Source organism: Bufo gargarizans, chromosome 9 (genome assembly GCF_014858855.1).
Source record: "Bufo gargarizans isolate SCDJY-AF-19 chromosome 9, ASM1485885v1, whole genome shotgun sequence".
Taxonomy (NCBI): domain Eukaryota; kingdom Metazoa; phylum Chordata; class Amphibia; order Anura; family Bufonidae; genus Bufo; species Bufo gargarizans.
The window spans coordinates 109,219,262-109,235,325 of record NC_058088.1 but is presented as its reverse complement, the minus strand read 5'-3'; the positions used below and the strand labels follow the sequence as shown (position 1 = coordinate 109,235,325).

The 16,064-nt window shown below is 41.5% G+C and overlaps 1 protein-coding gene across 1 annotated transcript in view; it reads left to right on the top strand.

The window, feature by feature from the left end:
• ABCB7 (ATP binding cassette subfamily B member 7) overlaps nucleotides 1–16,064 on the top strand; it is a 121,703-nt gene that overhangs the window by 92,387 nt on the left and 13,252 nt on the right. Inside the window, exons 8-11 of the mRNA XM_044305168.1 lie at nucleotides 3,459–3,546; nucleotides 4,876–5,050; nucleotides 8,173–8,330; nucleotides 11,444–11,607. Of these exons, the coding sequence (XP_044161103.1) occupies nucleotides 3,459–3,546; nucleotides 4,876–5,050; nucleotides 8,173–8,330; nucleotides 11,444–11,607 (585 nt within the window). The remainder of the gene's footprint in view (nucleotides 1–3,458; nucleotides 3,547–4,875; nucleotides 5,051–8,172; nucleotides 8,331–11,443; nucleotides 11,608–16,064) is intronic.

Here is a 16,064-nt window from a genome sequence, read left to right as displayed (position 1 = left end):
TTCCTGCAATGCTGCTCCAGTCCTCCTGCTGCTGGTTTACAAACTGCCCGTATACTGGCTCGTCCTGTCTGCTAATAAGGTATGGACGGGGGTTGTCACCATATCAGAATTTGGACTTCAATACCGATATCAAGTGCATTATCACAATGCTCTATATTAAAACTATACCATCCCTGTGGTCTTCCCAGTCTTTTACCCCCCGCAGCCTTCTCTGCTCCTGCACTTTCCCCGGCTCCATGGACACAGACGTACGGCCATGACACACACAACACAGTGAAGAGCCATGACACACACATTATAGTGAGGATCCATGACGCACACACGTTATAGTCGAGTAATCAATATAATATGGCGCACACATATTCAGTATCCATGGTGCTCGTACGCACACAGTCGAGATCTATGGCACACACACATTATAGTGAAGATCTATGGCACACACACATTATAGTGAAGATCTATGGGGCACACACATTATAGTGAAGATCTATGGGGCACACACATTATAGTGAAGATCTATGGGGCACACACATTATAGTGAAGATCTATGGCGCACACACATTATAGTGAAGATCTATGGGGCACACACATTATAGTGAAGATCTATGGCGCACACACATTATAGTGAAGATCTATGGCGCACATAGCAGAGCTCACAGATCTTTTCTGCATAAGTGTAGCATTACTGCTGCAGGTTTACAGATTGGCTGCCAAAGAAATATATGGAATTGAGTGGACAGCCAAGCACAGATACAGGTGAAACTGAAAAAATTATTGCAGTTTAAAATTTGAATTTTGTGAAAAGGTTCAAAATTCTAGGCCCAAAGTGTCACACTGTAGTCAGCTAATTAATCCATACCCCCTGAGCAAATGGGACCTGAGATTGTGACTTTGGGGTTTTCATAAGCTGTAAACCATAATCACCCAAATTATAACAAATAAAGGCTTGAAATACGCCGGGGTATCTGTCATCTAAAATTGCCTTACAAAAAGGAACACGACAGGGGTGCCCGCTGTCCCCTCTATTATTCAATCTAGCCATGGAACCGTTATCCAGAACCATAGCCGACAATGAAGATATCAGAGGGATCAGAGTGGGCAATGAAACGATTAAACACGCATTGTTTGCGGATGATCTGTTAGTCTTTTTGGCTCACCCTCATAATGATATACCCAAACTATTTGAACTACTAGACAGCTTCGGCTCAGTATCTGGCTTCAAAGTCAATGTGTCGAAATGTGAAATGCTTTACCTTACAAATAGTAGGCACTCTGTACTTAAAAAGGATATTCCGGTAAAAATTGTACCGACGTCGATCAAATATCTGGGAATTCACATTGGAAAGACGCCAGAATCCTTATATATGCTAAATTACCCCACTTTAATCAATCGTATTAAAACAGACTTAGAAAGATGGTCACATCTTCCATTATCACTGATGGGCAGATGCCACCTGATAAAAATGATAAGCTTTCCACAATTATTATACCAATTGCAGACAATACCTGTACTGTTAAAGCACTCGGATATTAATACCCTACAAAGTGCTTTTCGTAAATTCATATGGGCCGGAAAAAGATCAATGATGGCACTGAAAACTCTCATGCTTACTAGGGAAGAGGGGGGAATAGGCTTTCCTGATATAAGACATTATAACGTGGCTAGCTTGTTGAGGTATGGAATAGACTGGATTAGACAATCCTCATATTTCTCTAACTTCTCTCTGGAATCACAATTGGCAAAGCCATGGAGTCTTAATGCTTTATTGCATACTAGATATTCGGCATTCCCGTCGCTGATTAAGCATAGTGTACTAATTAAGGACACTGTAGCGGCTTGGAAGGTAGCCAGGAAACTGCATAGACTCCCTTTCCTGATGTCAAAATACTTGTCTCCATGGCGGCATCCAGAATTCCAATCAGGGTCACTGAACAAGCAATTTATAGAGTGGGAAAGTAAAGGGATAAATAAGGTTTCGGATTTATGGGATAAACAGAAAGCGCAGTACTACTCATTCATTGACTTACAAACAATATATGGTGTACCCTCGAGGCACTTTCTAGCATATCATCAGATCATGAGATTCTTGAAAGAGAGACTCAAAAATACTGTGTCTGAGTTTTCACTAAATGAATTTGATGGTATAATATCTCCTAGCTATGGCAAGCCTTCAATAGCCTCCCTATATCAGAGGGTGAGGAAGACACTCTCCTCAGGCATTGTGGATACTCTCTTTAAGAAGTGGACGGGAGAACTGAGCATTAAAGTAGAAGCCGAAGATGTATTGAGGGGATGGGAAAATGTTCGTACAGCAGTATCTAGTGAAATATGGAGGGAGACCCATTTTAAATTGATACATCGAGCGATATATGGCTTCGATATCAAAGGAAACAGTACTGTTGCCGCTAGGGAAAGACTAAACGCCTGCCCTAAATGCTCGTTACCAGATGCAAACATGTATCATTGCATGTGGGAATGCAGGGACATTGGGGAGTTGTGGCAAAGGATAACCAAAGAACTAAATAATAAGTTAAAAACAAAACTCTCTATGGATCCGAAAGAGCTGTTGTTACAAGCTACAGGCCCACGGGTTCCCTTGGCAGTGCAGGTAGTTCTGTTAGCCACCAAAAGATGTATCCTAACGCATTGGCTTCAGTCAACGGTCCCGTCAATTGAAGAAATAATAAAACATACAAAGAAATGCATACTGGCAGATAAATGGGCGGCGGACAGGGAAGGTCAGAAAGCCACAAAAAAATACCAGGCAAAATGGCTTACGTTCATACTTACATTCTTCTCGGGAGATGACACTAGGGATTTGATATAAAGAAGGCATAGGGGCTAGGGTCACACAATGGTTATATTCACAAAATAATTTAACTGAAAAGATTGTAACTGCATGAAACATGAGTATAGGTTTGAAGGATTGCATTCTATTAACCCAATTGGGTTACTAATATATACTGTAGGCTTAAGCACTTAGGGAGGGGGGAGGGGGGAAGGGAGGGATTGATGTTTGTTATTCCTAAATGATCTGTATTACACGATTGTCTTGACCACATGTGGATATGTAAACTTATGCAAGTTATGTATCACAGATAATTTTGTGGAAATTAATAAAAATATGTTACAAAAAAAAAATAAAGGCTTGAAATATCTCGCTTTGCATGTAATGAGTCTATCTCATATGTTAGTTTTACCTTTTAAGTTGCACTACTGAACTTTGCATGATATTCTCATTTTTCGAGTTTCACCTGTATATCATCAAAAGATTTTTATTTATTTTTTTCCTGGTTATTTTTTTTTATTTTTTTTTTAGTTTAGAAGGATAACATGATTTTCTTCTGGCAGCACTTTTTGGTGAATACTAAATCAATATTACGTTGTTGTGCCTTCTGTTCTATTCTGATTACATATTAATATGGTGGTCCTGTATTTTATGTTTTACTTCTTTTAGGACCAAGTTTAGGATAGAAATGAACAAAGCAGATAATGATGCCGGGAATGCTGCAATAGACTCATTACTTAATTACGAAACTGTAAAGGTAAGATATTGTCCGTTCCAGCTTTGCTACAAGATGACGATGGCACCGGACAATTAGCGTCTTACCAGTTCAGTTGATTCCATTCCGTTGGCTCTTTTGACCCTCACTGTGTATAGAAGGACGTGTTACCTCTATACATTGCATTTATCACATCAGTAACTAGTGGGTGAAATTGTGGTAGTTTCCCAATGTGTTGATTAGAGTGCCAGCAATTGTCTTACCGTTATTCCCTATCTGTGTCTCCATCTTTGCAGGGATATTTAGTTGTTCTTTCACAGGGTAGTTGACACCATTGTGTCCTAATGAAACTGGAGCCTGTCCTGTTGGCCCATGCTCTTTATTGATAATACCTACAACCGGCTTAAACCCAGTGTTTTGGCTTATAGATGTACAGCAGCATTGTTCATCTCTTCCATGATAAAGATTTATCCAAAATTGATCAATGACTTTAAGAGGGTTGTCTGGTGGAGGAACGGTCTTTAGAAAGGGCTCAAAGTGCTTCATAGATGGCTATTTCCATTCCGACATTTACTGGGTCCCCGAAGGTCTCTCCTTCCTGTTCCCAACATACAGGAAATACGTAGAGATGCCCTGCACAGCCCGTCACTGGCTGAGGTGGATCACCACTGAGGCCAATCACTGACTGAGGAGGCATTAGCTGTTTGTCGAGACGGGACCAGGAAGTAGACACCAGCCGGGACTGGGAATTGGGAAGGTTAAGTTTACCCTTTTTTTTTTTTTCGCACTTTGAGCCCTTTCTAAAGAATTCCATAAAGGATTGTTAGTTGTCACTTTTCTTTTTTGTACTAGTATTGCTTGTTGGTCATCAATTCCATCTTAACAGCGATAAACAGCAAATTATTATGGACAAGTGAAATATGAGTCTGGATGGGTGTAGGAAACAATAGCCTGGAGCTAAGACATCTAATAAGAAGACATCTGCTGTGATTTATTGAAAAAGAAAAAAACATCATAAAGTATATTAGGCTTTCTAAAACAAAAAAAAACAAAAAAAAGGTTGATCTTTTTTTTTTTTCTTTTTTTTTTGTGATGGTTTTAAGTCTTGTCTATTTAGTGACTGTGTTCTCAGGAGGTGGCACTTATCCGTCCCATTCTCTGACCTGATCTTTTTCGCAGTTAGAAGGCATCATACATGGGGCAGCACTGGTACCAACCCAGTACGTGTGAACAGTGCAGATAAAAGGCACAGAGCACATTATATCTCTGCTGGCAATTAATCCATTCTCACCCATAGCAAGTCACTGGTGCTCTAGCTTCTGTCATACCCTAAATAACCCAGTTCTTTTTTCTTTTTGCTCTTACCTACAGTATTTTAACAATGAGAAGTATGAAGCTGAACGGTACGATGGATTTTTAAAGACGTATGAGAATGCCTCTCTAAAAACTACCTCAACCCTAGCACTGCTCAACTTCGGACAGAGTGTGATATTTAGTGTGGGCCTGACTGCTATCATGGTGCTTGCAAGCAAAGGGATACTAGCAGGTTAGACAATGCATTATCATAATGGTGGTCCTGGGACATGTGTCATGAATAAACATTGAAATGGGTCTCCATGAATGGCTGTGCACCATAATGTATGCTACAGATTTCAAGCCATTATTTCAGGGTACTCTAGAATTTAGAAACTTGTCACTGTCACATGAACACTACAACAAAGGGGTCCTGGTACTTTTCCAAGCAGCCTGTTACATCTGGGATTAGTTAGAACTGAGTTTGAACGGCTTTCCATAGACAGCAGACTGTAATCACATTATGGTTCCATTCAATTATAATACTGGCTCAGAAATCAAGAGATCTCTAACCAAGAACTTAAAGGGGCATGTGTCCAGACTATAACCCTTTATTCTAGTTTTAGATAGTGGTCCCATCACCATTTTACATTTTTATGAAGTTTGTATTATTATTATTTGAGGCTAGTGGTTTTAAAAGGGATGTCTCACTTCCACAAGTGGCATTTGTCATGTAGAGAAAGTACAAGGCACTTACTAATGTATTGTGATTGTCCATACTGCTTTCTTTGCTGACTTGATTCATTTTTCTATGACATTATACACGGCTTGTTTCCATGGTTATGACCACCCTGCAATCCATCAGTGGTGGTCATGCTTGCACACTATAGTTTTTCCTAGGCGTGAGCCTCTGTGTTGGCCAGGACCGTGGGTGTTCACATAGACTGGTGCTTTTTTCTATAGTGTGCAAGCACGGCCACCGCTGCTGGATTACAGGGGGTTTGTAACCATGGAAACAAGCAGTGTATAATGTGATGGAAAAATGATTCTAGCCAGCAAAGGAAGCAATATGGATAATCACAATATATTAGTAAGTGCCTTGTATTAACTTTCTCTACATGATAATTGCTATTTGCTGAAGTAAGACAACCCCTTTAAGGTCCTTTTACATGGGACAATAATCAAGCAGATTGTCAGGAAGGAAGCCATCCTTCCTGATAATCTGCTGGTCGCAAGCAGAGGAGACCGCTGCTATTACATGCAGCTATCCCAGGGGTCAGCAACCTTCGGCACTCCAGCTGTTGTGAAACTACAATTCCCAGCATGCTCCATTCATTTCTATGGGAGGTCTGAGAAGAGCAGAGCAAGTATGCATGCTGGGAGTTGTAGTTTCACAACAGCTGGAGAGCCTGAGGTTGCCTATCCCTGAGCTATCCTCTCCAAAGTATAGGGAGGAGCAATGCCATCGCTCTTCCCCATACAGACTCATTGTTACCTGGCAGCAGATTGTGTTTACACAGCACGATCTGCCAACGGGGAACAAGGATATTTTTGTGCTGCACAAACGATCAATTGCCGGATGAACGAGCTTTTCCTAATCGGTGGTGCATTTACACTGCCAGATCATCTCTAACGAGCGTTACTATGAACGCTCATTAGTGATGATCTGTTCAGTTTTGGGCCTGTGTAAAGGGCCCTTTAGCCATAAGAACCATCTGTTTGTTGACCAGCAAAGGCTGAAGAACCCATTTAAGGTGATTGAGAATTATTACAGTGAATCCTTAAAGGGCTTGGGCCACCATTGAATTTAATTTGTTCGAGAAATACTCAATTTGTGAGATTCACATTTCTTCATTATAATAGTGCCCCCTGTTTAATCTGTATAGTAATATTCACGTCCATCTACTGAGGTGGTCACACGCGCTCAGAAACACCACCAGTCATATTTATTGATAGAAGCTGTGACAGCTACAGGGAGAGAGCTGCAGCAGAAAAGACATGCCCCTGAGTAAGGACACACCCTCTTGGCTGTCAGAGGAAGGGAGTTGTAGCAGAAAGGACAAACCCCCTGGGCTGCCAGCGGTGAGAGATTGTCATGTACTATATTATGTCTGATTTTCATTTTCACATCATTCACGACATAACCCCTTTAAGGCTACTTTCACACCAGCATTTTTGCTGGATCTGGCAGGGTCCAGCAAAAATGCTTCCGTTACCGATAAGGGTCTATTCACACGTCCGTATGTGTTTTGCGGGTCCGCAAAACACTGACATCGGCAATATGTGGATCACACATCGCCGGCAGGCTCATAGAAAATGCATTTTCTTGTCCGCAATTGCGGACAAGAATAGGACATTTTCTATTTTTTTGAGGAACGGAAGTGCGGATCCATAAATGCGGATGTGGACAGCACATTCCGGCCCCATTGAAAATGAATTGGTCCGCACTTGTTCCACAAAATTGCAGAACGGATGCGGATACTTTCACACTTGCGGCAGAGGATTCCAGCAGGCTGTTCAGTCACCGGATCCAGCAATACGGACGCAAACCAATGGCATTTGTCATACGGATCAGGATCCTGATCCATATGACAAATGCATTGAAATGCCGGATCCGTATTTCCGGTGTCATCCGGATAAACGGATCCGGCATTTATTTTTGTTGGTCTGAGCATGCGCAGACTGCAATGCCAGATCCGTTTTGCCGGAACACTGGGTGCCAGAAAAAATGCCAGATCCGGCATTTCGCATGCAGCGGTATTATCTTCGTCCTGAAAAGTAAAAAATACTGAACTGAATACATCCTGATGCATTCTAAACGGATTTCTGTGATCAGTTTTTTTTCCGGTATTGAGCCCCTGTGACGGAACTCGATGCCGGAAAAGAATAACGCTAGTGTGAAAGTAACCTAAGCCCTGAAATCATCCAGTGTAATGGGAGCCATCTCATACTCGCTAGGATATGCCATCAATGTCCAATAGAATGCGGCCTCCCTCCGTTCTGGAAAATAGCAGACCACTGGCCTGTTTATTTCTGGCAGTCCCATTGGTGGTGAATGGAGAAGTGGCCATGCATGCTCAGTTCGCTCCCCATTTACCACTATAGGACGTTCAAAAGCAGCTGAGTGTGCTCGCTTGACTATAGCAGTGAATAGAGAGCATGCTGCAGCTTCTCGCTCTTCTGGAAATAGGTGAGGGTCCTATGTGACCTTGATGTCATATTCTAGAGATGATGCCATCAATGTCTGAGTTGGACATAACCTTTTAAATCTAATTTAGCAGATCCTGTTAATAAAAAAAGTTTCCCATTTAGATCCCAGCAGTATCGTGCCGTTCAGGTTTTGTCAAATGACTATTATTAACTTTCTCATTCCAGGAACTCTAACTATGGGAGACTTGGTCATGGTAAATGGGCTTCTCTTTCAGCTCTCCCTGCCGCTAAACTTCCTGGGAACAGTATACAGAGAAACCAGACAAGCCCTCATTGATATGAACACCCTCTTCACTCTTCTAAGTGTTGACACAAAGATTAAGGTGTGGATATTACCATGCGCTAGTTACTGTACATGACTGACATCCAGACATACCCTTGCTGTACAATGATATCACAAGCCTTTTGCATAAAATGGTGTCACGTCTATTACTTGAAGCTTTTACAATAATACGGAATCCCTGTGTAAAACGCTGACTTAGTCTAATGCAGCCGATTAAATTGGCAATCACTGACAGTGTATGAAATGATTCCGTCTATTCATGCCATATATTGGGAGTTGAGCCCAGATTTACATTTTGGCTCAGGCTTATCTATAAAGGAGGCAAGCTGATTAACTCAACCCTCCTTTTCATCCAGTCATGGGTGCAAATCCCTTTTTGATTTGTTGGCAGTCAAGTAGATGACCTTTATTCCAGTTCTCCTCCACAGTGTGCCCTCTATTTGCCAGCAACTTGCCGTCTTTTAATAAAGTGTCTTTAGTTAACCATCCTAAATGCTGTAACTTGCTAGATCATGCTTTGACCTCAATCGTACTGCAGCCCAGGAACTAAACTTCACAAGTTGGTGGTGCTTTCTCTCGGAAGAAGCTAGGTATAGAATAAGAGCAGAGACAGAAAGGCTATCTGACTAGTGTCCCCCCTTTAGGATCATCTTTGTTGTATCCTTAAAATAATATGCACTCCTCAACACTGAAATTCTAACACCAAGAAGGAAAGAAAAGAAAGGAACGAAGAATTATGGAAATTACAGGATCAATAGACATGTTAATGATATGCAAATTATAAAAGAAAAATGCTAACAAAAATATTCAAAACATCTCCATGTCTTCAGTATCCAGCATGAGCGCCGCACACAGAAACCACAGCTCCCTTTCGAATTGCCGACCAATGATGTCCCAAATATGCTCGATGGACATAAAGTCCGGAGACACTGGCCATGTTGGCACGTTTAGGCCACACAGGCTACTCACAGTAGCACAAGCAACATGCAGCCTGGAGTTGTCCTGTAGAAAAAAAAAACATCTTCTGGAACACTTTGAAGAAATGGCCATACCGCGGGTTCCACAACCAAATCGGTGTAACGCTGAGCTGTTAGTGTGCCTGAAATTAAGACTAGAGGAGTCCAGCTACTGTACGTTATGCCACCCCACACCATAATCATGGGAGTACGACCGGTGTGGCATTCCCTTGTGAAGGCATTTTCTTGGAATTATTCATGTGGTCTCTAGATCAGTCTTCAACTATCATTGCACCTCTTGCTGCTATTCCGGTTTGTCCTCATTCTCCCAACCACCAGGACATGCAACTTCGAACAGTACCAACATCTCGACCTAGATGCATAGCCGTCTGCTGGAATGATAAACCAAGATCTCTCGGTGCCAGGATTCAGTCCTTCTCAGTTTGTAACAGGTAGCGATAACTGGCACATTGGTGAACCGGAGGCATTGCACAGTCATCTTACATGACCTGATCCAATTCTTAAGGTTTCATGTGACTTAAAAACTTTGCTTTCAATCTGGCTTTTTTGCTCCTCCCACATGCCAAAGATTGGAGCTAGGTGTTTGAAAATTTGCTCATCTTCAGATCTTGACAACACCTGCTACTTCCTTGATTTGCAAAACCTTATGGCTTGTCCTTCTTGGTGTTGCAGTTTCACTGTTAAGGACTGGTTGAGGACTGGATGTTTTCCTTTCATTTCTGCCATGTGTGATTTATTTATGAGAATGCAAGAAAACATTACATTGGAAATTTACATTGGTGCCCTGTCCTTGGGATAGGTGAACAATGTATATTCAGTGCTGGTCTGACCCCCGGGACTCCCACAGTACGGAATCACTGTGCCAGGTGCTCCAGCCAGATTCATTGACCCTTCATTCTGCTCACTGAGAGACACCAACTAGTCTATCTAAAGCATAGACTATACCATTGTGTGGCCCCCACCCATGTGGTAACAGACATGTCTGTCTGTGTCTAGTGGCTGCTCACATGTTTTTTCATGTACTCTTCCATTAGATGTGCCCAGACATTTATGGTATACATGTCAGTCTGACAAAGTGGCCCCTGACCAGAAAAAGTACAGGTTATCAATATAAAATCCCAGAAAGCCCCTTTATTGTTTATAAATTAGAAAAGGGATTAAAATTAGTGCTATATCTGGGGTCTCCAGCAATTTAAGGGAAGCGGTCATCAACTTTATGCTGACCGTACTGAGGACAGTATAAAGTACTGACAGAAATGGTGATGTCAGCGGGGTGTCACACATCAGCTAAAAGTAAGTGGTTGCCGAGAACCAGCATCATAACCATTGCAGCCCAGACCTTTAAAAGAGTAAAATCTACCTGAGAAGAATCATAGTTATTCATAATCTCCGGCTCTCCTGCCCATCTGCTGATGACTGACAGTCTTCTATCTAGTTTTTTCAGATGGTCGGGGAGAGCAGGAGATTATGAAGAACTATGACTCTTCTCATGTAGATGTGACTCTTTTCAAGTCCTGGGCTGCAATGATTGATGCTGGTTTTCGGCGACCACTTGCTTGGTTACTTACTTAGCTGATGTGTGATACACTACTGAAATCAGCATTGCTGTCACTACTTTATGCTGACCGTACTGAGGGCAGTATAAAGTTAATGACAGGTTTCCTTTAAGCTGACCTTACACATCATATAATTGTTTCCGGATTCCACCATTGATGGCTCTGACAACCAGTTGTGTATCTGAACAGATTAAAGTCCCTGCAGGTCTCCAGTCTGGGGAAACCAGTACTGGACGTGTTTTACCTTTGTGTTGCATAGTTTCACAGTGACAAAGACTAAAACTAGCTAGCTGTCCAGCCTAAGAAAAACCGCACTCTGGTTGGCCAACAGAGTGATAAATGTATGACTGAACAGATCAGTCGCCACGCCTGTTTTCCAACAGTCCCATGCACAATGAATAGAGCAGTAGTGCTCGGGTGCGACCACTGCCATGTTCAAACAGGAGAGTTGGGGACCCTGTTGTGATTGGTGGGGGATCCAGCAGTCAGATTTTCCAGTGATCATACATTTATCACCTGTCCTTTAGATAAATGATAAATGTTTTTTCTGCATCAATAGCAGTGACCTATAGACTCTCTGACACGTTTATGCCCACTTATAACTTTTTCATTACTTTAAGAACAAAGAGCTTGCCCCTCCACTGCTGATCACTCCGCAGTCAGCCACCATTACTTTTGAAGATGTATATTTTGAATATATGGAGGGACAGAAGGTCTTGAACGGTATATCATTTGAAGTACCCGCAGGAAAGAAGGTAGCCATTGTTGGCGGTAGTGGTTCAGGGTAAGTATATGTTGGTATCTATATTTGGTAATTTTTTTTCATGTCTTTCTTTATTCAACCGAGGTTACTATAGTAAATAGCTTTAACCTCTTAGTTGCATCTATATAACATGTTTTTTATTTAGGTGTGTATGTCCCAGAGGATTTTTTTTTCCCCCTGCTTTTCTGGAGCCATAACTTTTCGATTTTTCCGAGTAGTCTACTAACTTATTACACGTGATTTTCACAGTCTACCGGCTATAAAACTTCATCACAATAGTATGTTCTATTGTCAGACAGTGTGGGTGCCAGCTATACAGGGAGTGCAGAATTATTAGGCAAGTTGTATTTTTGAGGATTAATTTTATTATTGAACAACAACCATGTTCTCAATGAACCCAAAAAACTCATTAATATCAAAGCTGAATATTTTTGGAAGTAGTTTTTAGTTTTAGCTATTTTAAGGGGATATCTGTGTGTGCAGATGACTATTACTGTACATAATTATTAGGCAACTTAACAAAAAACAAATATATACCCATTTCAATTATTTATTTTTACCAGTGAAACCAATATAACATCTCAACATTCACAAATATACATTTCTGACATTCAAAAACAAAACAAAAACAAATCAGTGACCAATATAGCCACCTTTCTTTGCAAGGACACTCAAAAGCCTGCCATCCATGGATTCTGTCAGTGTTTTGATCTGTTCACCATCAACATTGCGTGCAGCAGCAACCACAGCCTCCCAGACACTGTTCAGAGAGGTGTACTGTTTTCCCTCCTTGTAAATCTCACATTTGATGATGGACCACAGGTTCTCAATGGGGTTCAGATCAGGTGAACAAGGAGGCCATGTCATTAGATTTTCTTCTTTTATACCCTTTCTTGCCAGCCACGTTGTGGAGTACTTGGACACGTGTGATGGAGCATTGTCCTGCATGAAAATCATGTTTTTCTTACCTTGCAGACTTCTTCCTGTACCACTGCTTGAAGAAGGTGTCTTCCAGAAACTGGCAGTAGGACTGGGAGTTGAGCTTGACTCTATCCTCAACCCAAAAAGTCCCCACAAGCTCATCGTTGATGATACCAGCCCAAACCAGTACTCCACCTCCACCTTGCTGGCGTCTGAGTCGGACTGGAGCTCTCTGCCCTTTACCAATCCAGCCATCTGGCCCATCAAGACTCACTCTCATTTCATCAGTCCATAAAACCTTAGAAAAATCAGTCTTGAGATATTTCTTGGCCCAGTCTTGACGTTTCAGCTTGTGTGTCTTGTTCAGTGGTGGTCATCTTTCAGCCTTTCTTACCTTGGCCATGTCTCTGAGTATTGCACACCTTGTGCTTTTGGGCACTCCAGTGATGTTGCAGCTCTGAAATATGGCCAAACTGGTGGCAAGTGGCATCTTGGCAGCTGCACGCTTGACTTTTCTCAGTTCATGGGCAGTTATTTTGCGCCTTGGTTTTTCCACACGCTTCTTGCGACCCTGTTGACTATTTTGAATGAAACGCTTGATTGTTCGATGATCACGCTTCAGAAGCTTTGCAATTTTAAGAGTGCTGCATCCCTCTGCAAGATATCTCACTATTTTTGACTTTTCTGAGCCTGTCAAGTTCTTCTTTTGACCCATTTTGCCAAAGGAAAGGAAGTTGCCTAATAATTATGCACACCTAATATAGGGTGTTGATGTCATTAGACCACACCCCTTCTCATTACAGAGATGCACATCACCTAATATGCTTAATTGGTAGTAGGCTTTCGAGCCTATACAGCTTGGAGTAAGACAACATGCATAAAGAGGATGATGTGGTCAAAATACTCATTTGCCTAATAATTTTGCACGTAGTGTATACCGGTAGTTTAGATTTGATTCTTTTCTATTTTTCCGTTTACATACCCATGTTTATTGCAGGACAAGTTTTACTTTCTAATGGCACCATTTAATATTGCATATGCATATAATGTAGTGGGAAGCTGGAAATTTTTTTCCAAATGGGATGGAAAAAAATGCAATTCCACAACAATTTTATGGGTTTTGTTTTTATGGCGTTCCCTGTGCAGTAAAACTGACTTGTTCCCTTTATTCTCTTGGTCAATAAGATTGCAACAATACCACATTTTTATAGTTTGAGTTTTAGCACTGAAAAAAAAAAATATATATAAAAAAAACTTTGGTAAATAATAGCTTTTTGTTTTTTATATAGTTGTCCATGGAGCTCATTTTTTATGGGGGAATCTGTAGTATTTTTTTTTATACCATTTTGGCAAATGGCTGACTTTTCGATCATTTTTTAGGCTACTTTCACACTAAAGTTTTTGCTGGATCCATCATGGATCAGCAAAAACGCTTCCAGCATGATAATTCAACCGTCTGCATCCGTTATGAACGGATCTGGTAGTATTATCTTTAAAATAGCCATGACGGATCATCATCACCATTGAAAGTCCGAGAAAGTTGTGTCCGAGAAAACGGATCCGTCCCCATTGACATACATTGTGTGCCATGACGTCCTTCTTGCTCTGCACCACATCGCGGACAGCGTTGTTCTGTCTGCGATGAGGACGCCACAAAACGGTATGAAAAACATTCTGGTGTACTCCATTTCGTTCAGTTCAGTTTTGTCCCCATTGACAATGAATGGGGACAAAACGGAAGCGTTTTCCCCCACTATTGAGATCCTATGATGGATCTCAATAGCGGAAAGGGAAACCGCAGATGTGAAAGTAGTAGGGTTGCACCGGGTATCAAATTATCAATACCCAATCCAGACTTTTGTACCGGTATCGATTCAGTATCGGGATTTGCCTTTTACCGATACTAGGCTGCGCTACTGCAGAGCCTAGTTATAGCAGCGCGCGCCATCTTCTCCTCAGCAGCACAGTGGAGAAGGAAGCGGTTTCTTCCTCCCACCTGTACCGCTGCCACCAATGACAAATGAGAGGGGAAGAGGAGGGAAGGGGCTGTGGCCACTGCACTACCAATGAAGATGACTAAACCATTATGCCGGCTATGTGATTCTGCTGCCGGCACCCGACCTCTATGTCAGGGAGCTGCGTTCCGCGTCAATTAACCCCTGTAATTTGTATTAAATGTTAGCTTTAATTCAGTGGGTTGAACAAAATGATTGCATAAAAATGAGAGGAACTAAAGCATTTTTTAAACTCAATCCCTTCATTTCAGGGGCTCAAAAGTACCATAAACTGGACAAATTAAATAATTGTTAATGAAATGTTAATTTCGAATACCCTTTGAAAACCCTTTGTTGGCTGAAGTCTTGAACTCATGGACATCACCAGACGCTGTCTTTCCTCCTTTTTAATGCTCTGCCTTTACTGCAGCGGTTTTCAGTTGCTGTTTATTTGTGGGCCTTTCTGTCTGAAGTTTAGTCTTTAACAAGTGAAATGCTCTATTGGGTTCAGATCAGAGGATGGACTTGGCCATTCAGGAATATTCCACTTCTTTGCTTTAATAAACTCCTGGGTTGCATTGGGTTTATGTTTTGGGTCATTGTCCATCTGTATTATGAAATGCTGACCAGTCAGTTTGGCTGCATTTGGCTGGATTTGAGCGCACAGTCTCTGAAATCATCCGGCTGCTTCTGTCCTGTGTCACATCATCCTAAACACTAGGGACCTAGTGCCACTGGCAGCCATGCATGCCCAAGCTATCACCGTCGTGTTTTACAGATGATATGGTATTTTTTGGATCATTAGCTGTACCATGCCTTCACCATATTTTTTTTTCTTTCCATCATTCTGGTAGAGGTTGATCTTGGTTTCATCTGTCCAAAGAATGTTCTTCCGTGCAGTGGACACTCTGTATTTGCTTTCATGCAGTCTTCTCTTTATGGTAGATTTGGATATTGATACGCCTATATCCTGGAGAGTGTGGTTCACTTGGTTGGCTGTTGTGAAGAGGTTTCTCTTCATCTTGTAATTATTCTGCGATCATCCACCACTGTTGTCTTCCGTGGGTGTCCAGGTCTTTTTGCATTGTTGAGGTCACCAGTGCTTTCTTTCTCAGGATGTACCAAACTGTAGATTTTAGTGTAGCAAATTCTCGGATGGGTTTTTTCTGTTTTCGCAGATGGCTTGTTTTACCTGCATAGAGAGCTCCTTTGACCGCATGTTTACTTCTCAGCAAACTCTTCAAAATGCAAGCACCACACCTCATATAAACTTCAGACCTTTTATGTGCTTAAATAAAAATGAAATAATGAAGGAATTGCCTACACCTGCCCATGAAACAGCCTTTGAGTCCATTTTCCAATTGCTTTTGGTCCCTTTAAAAACAGGATCTCACATGCAAAGGAGCTGAAACTCCTAAACCCTTTATCCAATTTTATGTGGATACCCTGAAATGAAAGCTAAAAGTCTGGACTTTATGCCCATGTCCATTATAGAACTAGAACTTGAATATGTTTTAGTAAACGGGTAATTAAAAAAAATTGTCAGTGTCCAAATATATATGG